The following is an 11,323-nucleotide window of genomic DNA, read 5'->3' as shown; positions in this document are numbered from 1 at the left end:
ATAAAGATAGCGACGGCACTAAATGTTCCTAGAGACACCGATAGAAATGTAGTTAAAAGTTAAAAGTTAAATGAACAGTGGTTACACTACCTGGACGGGGCAGAAAAAGGAAGCTATCAACGACTGCAACCAGATTTCTGAGAAGGGAGGTTCAGAAAAATCCTCGAGTGACTGCAGAAGACCCGCAGCAAGACTTGTGCACTGGTTTCAGTTTGCACAGTAAAGGCGGGCGTACGCGGTGCGGTTTTTGCTGTTTACGAGCTCGCAGATGATTTATTCACTCGGGAGAAATCGTGTGGAAATCAGCAGCGTGTGAGAGGAATTACGAGCCGAGCCGAGCTTGTTACGAGCACCTCCTGACCTCCCGATCATTTTTAAACATGTTTAAAAAATTCGGGAAATCGACCCGATTTTCAGCAGCGTATAGGCTGTCCCCTATTGTCTCCTCTCCACCAGTAAGCTGGTGTGTGGTGGGCGTTCTGGCGCAATATGGCTGCCGTCGCATCATCCAAGTGGATGCTGCATATTGGTGGTGGTTGAGGAGATCCCCCCCCCCCTTCTGTAAAGCGCTTTGAGGTCTCAGAAAAAGCGCTATTTAAATGCAACGTATTATTATTATTGCCAAATCTTACACAACCACGTCACAGGCTAGATCGATGGGGCTATACCTCAGTGGCACCAACCATACAGCGTGCGCATACACCGTCACACACACACACTCTCTCTCTCTCTCTCTCTCTCTCTCTCTCTCAAGTTTTTATGTTGAACAGAATGGCTACTGTTCTCTGCTTTCAACAAATCATTCGCACACACATTTCTGTATTCTTCTATCTGAAGCTATTGTCTGCAACATTGAAAGCTCCGGTCTCTGTGTTTAGCGTAAAAGCTCACGTGATTGCCGCTGGCTCGGGATAAATTCGTGCAGCACACGTTACGAGTCAGTTAAACTGATAATCGCGTCAAGGCAGCTGGTACACAGCACGTGTGCGATATCTCACAACCTCCCGAGTGTCCGAACTCGCACCGTGTACGCCCGCCTTAAGGCTCGTACTAAAAAGCACAAGAAAAGAGCTCAAATTCAAAATCATAAAACCACAGAAGTTTTGCAATGAACTGGATCTTTTCGGCGCTCTGGATCAGCGGTTTATCTGGAGGAAGAAGAATGAAGCATACGCTGAAAATAACTGTCTATGTTCAGCATGGTGGAGCTCGTGATGCTCTGTGGCTGCTTTATATCCTCTGGCTCTGGAAACCTGCAGCGTGTGGAAGACAAGATGGATGCCGTCATGCCGAAAACGTCATGCCGTCAGTGAGGAAGCTGAAGCTCGGGCGTCACTGGACCTTCACACGGGACAATCATCCCAAGCAAACCTCAAATTCCACCAAGGCTTGGTTTCAGAAGCAGTCCTGGAAGAGTCTGCAGTGGCATCACGGTCACCCGACTCGAACCCCACAGAAAGCCTCTGGTGGGACGTGAAGGCGGCGGGTCCATCGCACAAACCCACGAATATCACTGACCTGGAGGCCATTGCTCACGAGATTCCTCAGAAACGCTGCCGTCTGGTTCTACATCTCGTGTGCAGCCGGACAGAACAGCAAAAGGGTTTTCTAAGTACTAAAGATGCTTGCCATGAAGGGGGTGAATAATTTTGAGACTGCAGAAGTCATTTTGAATTTGGGGAAACCACTTGAAACATTTGTTGTGTTGAACTATTTCAATTACTTTTGTTTTATTTGTTCATTGTATGTGTGTGTGTGTGTGTGTGTGTGTGTGTGTGTGTATCCCAATATGCAATATTCCACCGAAAAGGTAAAAATAAAAATATTTTAAACAGAGGTTTATTCCTTTATAAACAGAAGTTTATAAAGGAAATGGGAAACCACATGCATGTCAAGGTCACGTACGATCCTCAGCAGAGACGACTTGGATAGATAAACAACACACACACACACACACACACACACACACACACACACACACAAACTCTCTCTCTCTCTCTCTCTCTCTCTCTCTCTCTCTCTCGCCCCCGTTACCTGGATCTGTGCTGCGCATCCGCGTGGATTCATCTCGCGCCTCATTGTCATTCATTCCGCGTTCATGCGCTTCGCTGCTGTTTCATTTTCCATACGATTTCTGCATCTCGCGGTGGGTCAGATTGGCTTCTGTTATTTCCAACGCACCAGTCTTAAAGCAAATGACCTGGACAGCCAGCGATCCCGCAAGTATGTAGTTCTCCTCAGAGTCTGAGGACACACGAGTGCGCGTGCTGTGTGTTGCTGATCTCGTGGCCAGGATGATTCCTCGCTGAGGATGATGGATGACCCATAGCTGTGATGTTCATGTTCCAGTATCTTCATCATCTTCTTCATCATGTCTCCAGCAGCTCCGGTCACTGACAGCAGTGCTTCTGATGTCCTGCACGAGCACGACCACACGGACGCGCCGCGGGAACTGGTGAGTTTCATCCGATGAGGGAAACCTTTGTTACAAACCTCGACAGAAGAGAATTTATAGCATCTTTATTCTGTATGTTTCTCAACATGCAAGATAGAGAAGCTAATATGCAATACGATTAATGTTTAATTGACACAAACATGATGTGTGCGCGCGCGCGCGTGTGTGTTTGTTTGTGCATGTGAGTGAGAGAGTAGATACACAAAGACTCATATCCATCTACTGTACGCTACTGTAATAATAGACTCGGCTAGTAGTTTTAGCTGTGGTCTCGAAATTGGAATAGAGAATTGGGGAATATCTAATATTAGAGAATTATAGAATATCTAATATTTTGGTGCAATTACTGCCCGTTTTTGCAACAACAACAAAAAAGCCATTGGTAGGTGTGGCAAATTATATAGTAGCCTAATATATAGCCTATAGTAGCTACTATGCTTGATTATGAAAATAACGTAAATAAAATTCTTTAAAAATGTATTTCACAATAATTGTATAAAAAAAATATTATTTTATACATTTATTTAAATTAAAAATAGTTTTTTTTTTTTTTACTTTCCTACATTTTGGGGTGAATATGACATGCATGTTTTTATGAGATTCACCCAATTACTGTTTAGTAGCATTTAAGTTGTTTGTAATGATTGATCATATATTTTCATAATGAATGTATTTCACAGTAGTGCCAATAATGTCTTACTGTGTATTTTCAAATTCAGACACAAACAGAATAAAAAGATTTTACTCTTTATTAATACAGTGCAGTTGAGGACATGTTAAGGGACGTCCTGACTGCAACGAAACCCCAGAAAGTCATTGTCTGTTATGTCATGTTACTAAAATGACCAACTCAAGAGCACTATAATAGTCTGAATGAAAGTGGGACACCTCGCTCACACGTCCCAGAATACACAGGACGACCCCAGCACTATGCGGTGACGGAAGAGCCTCCGGGTTGGGCTTGAGCGCGGTACAGAGGCTCTGCTTCCCTGCTGAAGAGATTCATAGTGCTGGATCTGATTCAGAGGAATTGATGAAAGAGATCTAATACGGTCCTTCGAGGTGTGTGTGTGTGTGTGTGTGTGTGTGTGTGTGCGCGTGTTATAGGTTTAGGGGTTGGGTTAGTGTGTGTGTGTGTGTGTGTGTGTGTGATGGGATGGTTTAGGGGTTGGGTTAGTGTGTGTGTGTGTGTGATGGGACGGTTTAGGGGTCGGGTTAGCGTGTGTGTGATGGGACGGTTTAGGGGTTGGGTTAGTGTGTGTGTGTGTGTGTGTGTGATGGGACGGTTTAGGGGTTGGGTTAGTTTAGGGGTTGGGTTAGTGTGTGTGTGTGTGTGTGTGTGATGGGATGGTTTAGGGGTTAGGTTAGTGTGTGTGTGTGTGTGTGCGTGTGTGCGCGATGGGACGGTTTAGGGGTTGGGTTAGTGTGTGTGTGTGTGTGTGATGGGACGGTTTAGGGGTCGGGTTAGTGTGTGTGTGTGTGTGTGTGTGTGTGTGTGTGTGTGTGTGTGTGTGTGTGTGTGTGTGATGGGACGGTTTAGGGGTTGGGTTAGTGCGTGTGTGTGTGTGATAGGACGGTTTAGGGGTTGGGTTAGTGTGTGTGTGTGTGATGGGACGGTTTAGGGGTTGGGTTAGTGTGTGTGTGTGTGTGTGTGTGTGTGTGATGGGTAGGTTTAGGGGTCAGGTTAGTGTGTGTGTGTGTGTGTGATGGGACGGTTTAGGGGTCAGGTTAGTGTGTGTGTGTGTGTGTGTGTGTGTGATGGGTAGGTTTAGGGGTCAGGTTAGTGTGTGTGTGTGTGTGTGTGTGATGGGACGGTTTAGGGGTCAGGTTAGTGTGTGTGTGTGTGTGTGATGGGTAGGTTTAGGGGTTGGGTTAGTGCGTGTGTGTGTGCACATGTTATAGGTTTAGGGGTCGGGTTAGTGTGTGTGTGTGTGATAGGACGGTTTAGGGGTTGGGTTAGTGTGTGTGTGTGTGTGTGTGTGCGCGTGTTATAGGTTTAGGGGTCGGGTTAGTGTGTGTGTGTGATGGGACGGTTTAGGGGTTGGGTTAGTGTGTTAGTGTGTGTGTGTGTGTGTGTGTATGATGGGACGGTTTAGGGGTCAGGTTAGTGTGTGTATGTATGTGTGTGTGTGTGATGGGTAGGTTTAGGGGTCGGGTTAGTGTGTGTGTGTGTGTGTGTGAGATGGGTATGTTTAGGGGTCGGGTTAGTGTGTGTGTGTGTGTGTGTGTGTGTGTGTGTGTGTGTGTGTGTGTGTGTGTGTGTGTGTGTGTGTGATGGGACGGTTTAGGGGTTGGGTTAGTGTGTGTGTGTGTGTGTGTGTGTGTGATGGGTAGGTTTAGGGGTCGGGTTAGTGTGTGTGTGTGTGAGATGGGTAGGTTTAGGGGTCGGGTTAGTGTGTGTGTGTGTGTGTGTGTGTGTGTGTGTGTGTGTGTGTGTGTGTGTGATGGGTAGGTTTAGGGGTCGGGTTAGTGTGTGTGTGTGTGAGATGGGTAGGTTTAGGGGTCGGGTTAGTGTGTGTGTGTGTGTGTGTGTGTGTGTGTGTGTGTGTGTGTGTGTAGAACTGAAAGACTGAACACATCATTCGGCTGCTGATTAACTGTGATCAGGATTTCCTCTTTGGGTCGATGGAAGCTCTTTATTCAGTAATTACGTTTCAAAGTGTCTACAAATGATGCGCATGAACACTTGCACTCAAAGAAACGTGATTTCAACCATAACCTGTTTACAAAATCAAACGGCAGGTAATTCATATTTAAAGACCCAATTAGCTCAACAACTTATGAAGGTCAGTGAGGTTTGTGAATGTTTCGGCATTAACCACAAACACACACATCAGTTCGTGTCAGATTCACCCATGGTGTTATTTTAATATCACTGATACACTATTATAGTGTTTGTTCATAATTTTAATTATAGTTCATGTCATATTTTCTGTTTTCATTGTCATTTCGAGTTTTAGTAATTTCGTTGTATCTGTAATTGTATTAGTTTTTTCAAATCTCTATTTAAAATTATATTTTAGTAATTAAACTAAATGAAAATGAGAAATGTTGAAGTTAATGTTATTATATTTTAAGTAATGCTTAAATTATAATTTTTTTAGTTCATGATAATAACCCTGGTAAAGGTGTATTTTGGTTTATTCCAACATGCTAAATAATTATTTATTAAATAATTTTTTAATAATTTTAATTATTTCAAGTGAATGTATCTTGATTATTTTAAACTTGTTTAGATATTTGTAGTGGAAAACAGGACAAAAATACTGAGGAAGATATTAATTTTTCGCAATGTATATGCAACATTTAATGCCATGACTTTTAAAGTGTTAAATCCACACTAAATCCAGTTAAACTTACACTTTAAGTAGTGTTACTTTTTTTTTTACACTTGATATAGAGTTAAAAAAGCACTGTTAGTGTTCACCATTAACACCAGAAGTGTGTTATCACATATTTAAATTATTTGACATATATACAGTGCTATGCATAAGTTTAGACACCCATGCTAAAGTTGCCTAAAAAGAGGAATAAAAAATCATCTTTTGGAAATTTATCTTAATGCCTTAATTTAAAAAATGAGGAAAAATCCAACCTTTAAGGACACCAATTTTCTTTGTGAATGAATAATGTATCGTTAAAAAATAAATGTTCTTCCTTAAAATACAGGGTGCATAAGTCTGGACACCCCTATGTTAAATTCCCATAGAGGCCGGCAGATTTTTATTTTTAAAGGCCAGTTACTTCATGGATCCAGGATACTCTGCATCCTGATAAAGTTCCCTTGGCCTTTGGGATTAAAATAGCCCCACATCATCACACACCCTTCACCATACCTGGAGATTGGCATGGTTTTATTTCAGTTAGCCTAACAGCTGGTTTGATTTGCATTGAAAGATGATCTTATGGAAAGTACTCCATGCCAATCTCCAGGTATGGTGAAGGGTGTGTGATGATGTGGGGCTATTTTAATCCCAAAGGCCAAGGGAACTTTATCAGGATGCAGAGTATCCTGGATCCATGAAGTAACTGGCCTTTAAAAATAAAAATCTGCCTGCCTCTATGGGAATTTAACATAGGGGTGTCCAGACTTATGCACCCTGTATTTTAAGGAAGAACATTTATTTTTTAACGATACATTATTCATTCACAAAGAAAATTGGTGTCCTTAAAGGTTGGATTTTTCCTCATTTTTAAAAATTAAGGCATTAAGATAAATTTCCAAAAGATGATTTTTTATTCCTCTTTTTAGGCAACTTTAGCATGGGTGTCTAAACTTATGCATAGCACTGTACTGACATTAAAAAAACTCCTTTTATGAGTTTGTTTGCTACAATATCTATAAATAAAGGCTTTAGATGACATACTCGCAGTCAAAAGTCTATTATAAATGTGAAAAACCCTCATATCCGTTGAGTGCCCACTTATGTCGACATCAAACCTACGCCCTTGGTTAACAACATCATGCTTTTTTATGTCCTCAATCAACCTCAAATTCATTGGTCCCTCAGTGACTTCATGTTATTGATCACATTTCTGACATACAACTCAAATGCTAAACAACTAATTGCATTGTATATTAATGCCTGAGAAGTGCTTGATAAGGGCCGCTTGTCACGAGTGCTCTCGTTCCCGCGGAGAGCTCCAGCCGAGCGGGGCTCCAGGGGCCGCGCTAAAAGGTAGAGCGGATAATTATGGAAGAACGATATCAATTATTTAATGCCTTCTGCCATGTTAAGGGCTCATATACTCAAGAAAAACATAAGAAATAGGAAGCAAACTTACTTTAAATGCATGCAACAAGCACCAAAAACAACAACTGCTGGCCTGCTACTTCCACAATGGCATCACTGATAAAAATTCTTTTGTGGTGAAGTAAAAACATTTACATAAAAAAAAACATTTACATGAAAAAGTTAGTTTGGGCAATAATTAAAAAAATTAAGTAAATTCTATATTAGTATTCAATTAAATCGTGTAGAAATGAAAGCGTAAATATCAATGTTATAAAATTATCTAAACTTTTCTGTTACTGGTGTTCCCATCTTGCACTGGGCCTTGAATAATTAATGAGGTTGATTTTTTACTGCATGTTTTCCAGCTGTATTTGCACTGGTTTATCATTGCTTTTGTTGTTATGATTAGTGACTTGCCATTTTATAACATTTGGAGTTCATTTTCTACACATTCAAACGGAAACGATCCATCAAATGTTACTGTCATGTGTATTCTCTACCATATTGAGGTTCTGCGTTCACGTAACGTGTAACTTCTGAAATGTAGATATGGTGTCTCACACAATATCTATTGTATTAATTACTTAGACATTTCTAAGTAAAGCATATCCTTTAAAAGTGTGGTTTAATTCAATGTTGTTTGAGTGAAATGTATTGCAAAGGAAACTTCAACTAAATAGATATTATTCAACCTTTTAACTAGCCAAGTTAAAATTACGTTAAGTAGAGTTGACTTAATTCCATATGTGACATTTACTTAAAAAAATGTGTGTGAAATTTACCTGAAAAATAGGAGTGCAAATAAAGTGAAGATAAATGATTGGGCCTTTTCAGATTTTTCAATCTAATGGACAAAATAAGCTCGCATAATTTACATATGAACGCGAAAAGAGACGACGGATGAAAAACGTACCTAACACAATGTTCTCTCGTAATTCCTGGTGTCTAACACACACTCACAGTGTTCGGCGTGATCTTGCAGCGGTCTGTGCAGAAACTAAAGCTGATAATCTCCTGTTTTCTCCAGTCATGTTCATATGCAAATTGCGTGAGCTTTTTTTGTCCATTAGATCGAAAGACCCTCCCCTCGAAGAAATCAGGATGAAAGTGGACAAAAGAGACGGATTAAAACACTAGGTGTAAACGGGAATGTCTCCCTCGTCTACATGTGATCGACCAAAACACATCTTAATATCAGGTGTACACAAGGCCTTGGGTTTCTCAAACTCGGTCCTGGAGGGCCACTGTCCTGCACAGTTTAGCTCCAACACTGATCAAACACACCTGAACAAGCTAATCAATGTCTTCAGGATCACTAGAAACTCACAGCTAGGTGTGTTTGATCAGGAGCTAAACTGTGCAGGACAGTGGCCCTCCAGGACCGAGTTTGAGAAACCCTGCCTTAGGCTATGTTCACACGGAAACGATCTGAAGAGAAAATGCAAAAGTGGCGTTGCGTTATCACTTTTTATTCTGCGTTTAGACGAGCGTTATGGGGGGGAAATCTGCATGCATATGGTGACGCAAAAGTGTGTGAAATTGGATGTAGTGTGCACTCCAGGCGGCTAGGTGGCGATGTGGAGCACTGAAAGAGAAAGAGACGCTGACACAGATTGACATGTTTAATACGGTAAAGCCGCTACTTTAACCCTCGGTGCTCTTCGCGTGTCGCTCAATAATGACAGGTTTTTTATTTTATTTTTGTCAATGAAATTAATGCTATATTTTAGTTTGATAATGTTTTGTTATTTCCCTGTACTGGTGCATGCCTGTGACGTAAACACGTATGCGACGCCTTTACTGTCTAGCAGACTTTTGCGTTTTTACCGTTTTTACCCTTTAGACGGGAACGCGACGGTGGAGCGTTTTTAAGATTTCCAATCTGGAGGGTGGTTTCACTTTTTTGCGTTTTTAAGCCCCAAAAACGGCGTTGTCGTGTAAACGAAAGGCACATCCGATAAAATATTTTTACGTTTTCACCCGCGAGCGTTCTCGTGTAAACAGGGCCTTAGAGTGTATGTACATCACATTTTTTACAGTATAAGACATGCTTTCTTGAATTTTCTCACTTCTCCAGGGCATTTTTTCACCTCTCCTTTTCTATCATATCTTTACAGCAACGACCCTTGAAGCAGTCCCTGAGCAAGTCCCTGTGTCGCGACTCACACTGGAAATGCCTTCTTCTGTCGCTGCTAATGTACAGCTGCGTGATCGCGATGACCTGGTGCCAGGTCACGAAGGTCACGCGCCTCTCCTTCGACAGCGCCTTCAAGGGCAAGTCCATGATGTACCACGACAGTCCCTGTTCAAACGGCTACATCTACATCCCAGTGGCGTTCCTCGTCATGCTCTACGTGGTTTACCTAGTCGAATGTTGGCATTGTAACTCGCGCAACGAACTTCAGTTTAAAGTCGACCTGGAGAGCATCGCCGAGCGCGTGCATCGCATGCAACAAGCCACGCCTTGCATCTGGTGGAAGGCTATTAGCTATCACTACGTACGCCGGACGAGACAAGTAACGCGCTACCGCAACGGGGACGCTTACACGACCACGCAGGTTTACCACGAGCGCGTGAACACGCACGTCGCCGAAGCCGAGTTTGATTACGGGAACTGCGGGGTTAAAGACATTTCCAAGCACTTAACTAGCCTTGACAGCTTTCCTGTGACCAGGCTACGCTTCACCAAGTGCTTTAGTTTCGCTAACGTCGAATCCGAGAACTCCTATCTGACGCAAAGAGCGCGTTTCTTCACCGAGAACGAAGGACTTGACGATTACATGGAAGCTCGTGAAGGAATGCACCTCAAAAACGTTGAGTTTAAGGAATACGTGCTAGCATGTGCAGATCCAGATCGCTTGCCTTGGTACGCGTCGCAGCTTAGCTTCTGGTTGGCGGCGACGCTGACTTTATCCTGGCCGCTGCGCATCCTAACGGAGTATCGCACGGCGTACCTTCATTATCACGTGGAGAAGCTTTTTGGGTTTGACTATGTCGCCGTTACGCCGCTGGACGAGAGGCCGTTTTGCCGCCACATCCCGCGGGTAAACACCATCGACAGCACAGAGCTTGAGTGGCACATTCGCTCCAACCAACAACTCGTTCCCAGTTACTCCGAAGCCGTGCTAATGAATCTGGCACAGCAGTCCAGCTGTAACACGTTCTCGTCTCGCGGGATTGGCGCGGCCGGTGGAAGTGGTTTCGGTGGATATCGGCAGAACTGCGAACGCTGTCATCGGTCCATCAGCAGCTCGTCGATATTCTCGCGTAGCGCGTTGAGCATCTGCAACACTAGCAGCCCGCGATTACCCTTCAGTAGCAGCCGGTTCTCGCTGGGACGTTTGTACGGCTCACGCCGTAGCTGCCTTTGGAGAAGTCACAGTAGTAGCTTGAACGACCCCGGCTGCCCGACGGAGAGCACGCGATGTTTGGCCGGACAGTCAGCCAATGAGGAGAGCCCACCTTCTCCACCGGCCTATCAGGACGCGCTGTTTTTCCCCGTACTGATTATCCACCGTAACGAGGGCTGCCTCGGTCATGACCGCCATTCATTGCACCGTAACGGATCCTGTGTGGAGACTTCGTTATAGCGTTTGCAAAAGGACGAAAGCGCAAACGTGGTGTGGCTAAAAAATTAAATGGCATTAAATCGTGATTTGTGGAAAAGACTGGTGCTGAAACGGCTATGCCCAAATGAGAGAATGCTTAATTTTCCTCACAAATGTACAATAACATTGACAAACAAAAAAATGTTCACATTAAAAACACATTAAGAAAGTACATTGGGTTTCATTTGAGTTCATGTTGACTTTAAATGGAAATTGCAAATGGAATGGAACTTTTTTTTTTCTCGCTTTGGTGATTCAGAAATGTCAGTTTCAGTGGTTATGCTAAAAATATTTACTTCCCCCTTATGATAGCACAGAATGAACTTTAACAAACACTGAATGGGACATCGGCCTACTTACATTTCTTCATAACAAATGCAGTCTGACTTGTATTAGGATATTAAAGGAAAAGTTCACCGAAAAATTCTGTAAATTTTCCATAATTTATGTCTGATCATACGGCCGTTACCGGAAGCAAGAGATTATAGTTTATAAAGTTATAAATATTAATATTTTTCATAGAA

The 11,323-nt window shown here is 42.8% G+C and overlaps 1 protein-coding gene across 2 annotated transcripts; it reads left to right on the top strand.

The window, feature by feature from the left end:
• The first annotated feature begins 1,959 nt into the window (after positions 1 to 1,959).
• On the top strand, positions 1,960 to 10,970 carry tmem151ba (transmembrane protein 151Ba). 2 transcript variants are annotated; one of them, XM_079584237.1, is made up of 2 exons: positions 1,960 to 2,455; positions 9,309 to 10,970. In XM_079584237.1, the coding sequence occupies exons 1-2, from the start codon at positions 2,372 to 2,374 to the stop codon at positions 10,779 to 10,781; spliced, it is 1,557 nt and encodes a 518-aa protein (XP_079440363.1). In that variant the 5' UTR covers positions 1,960 to 2,371; the 3' UTR covers positions 10,782 to 10,970. The 2 variants fall into 2 exon arrangements, with proteins under 2 accessions (XP_079440363.1, XP_079440364.1); XM_079584238.1 differs by lacking the exon at positions 1,960 to 2,455 and adding an exon at positions 3,465 to 3,517 and having other exon boundaries at positions 9,309 to 10,964.
• Positions 10,971 to 11,323: the final 353 nt, after the last annotated feature.

Source organism: Phoxinus phoxinus, assembly GCF_949152265.1.
Source record: "Phoxinus phoxinus genome assembly, chromosome: 16".
NCBI classification, from domain to species: domain Eukaryota; kingdom Metazoa; phylum Chordata; class Actinopteri; order Cypriniformes; family Leuciscidae; genus Phoxinus; species Phoxinus phoxinus.
The sequence above is the reverse complement of the archived record's forward strand: the minus strand, read 5'-3'. Positions and strand labels throughout refer to the sequence as shown.

What these genes read in the sequence shown, in the direction of transcription:
- tmem151ba (XM_079584237.1), top strand. Translation starts at nt 2,372, where the DNA reads ATGTCTCCAGCAGCTCCGGTCACTGACAGCAGTGCTTCTGATGTCCTG. An exon ending in CGGACGCGCCGCGGGAACTG is followed by an intron (nt 2,456 to 9,308) that starts GTGAGTTTCATC and finishes ATATCTTTACAG; the next exon opens with CAACGACCCTTGAAGCAGTC.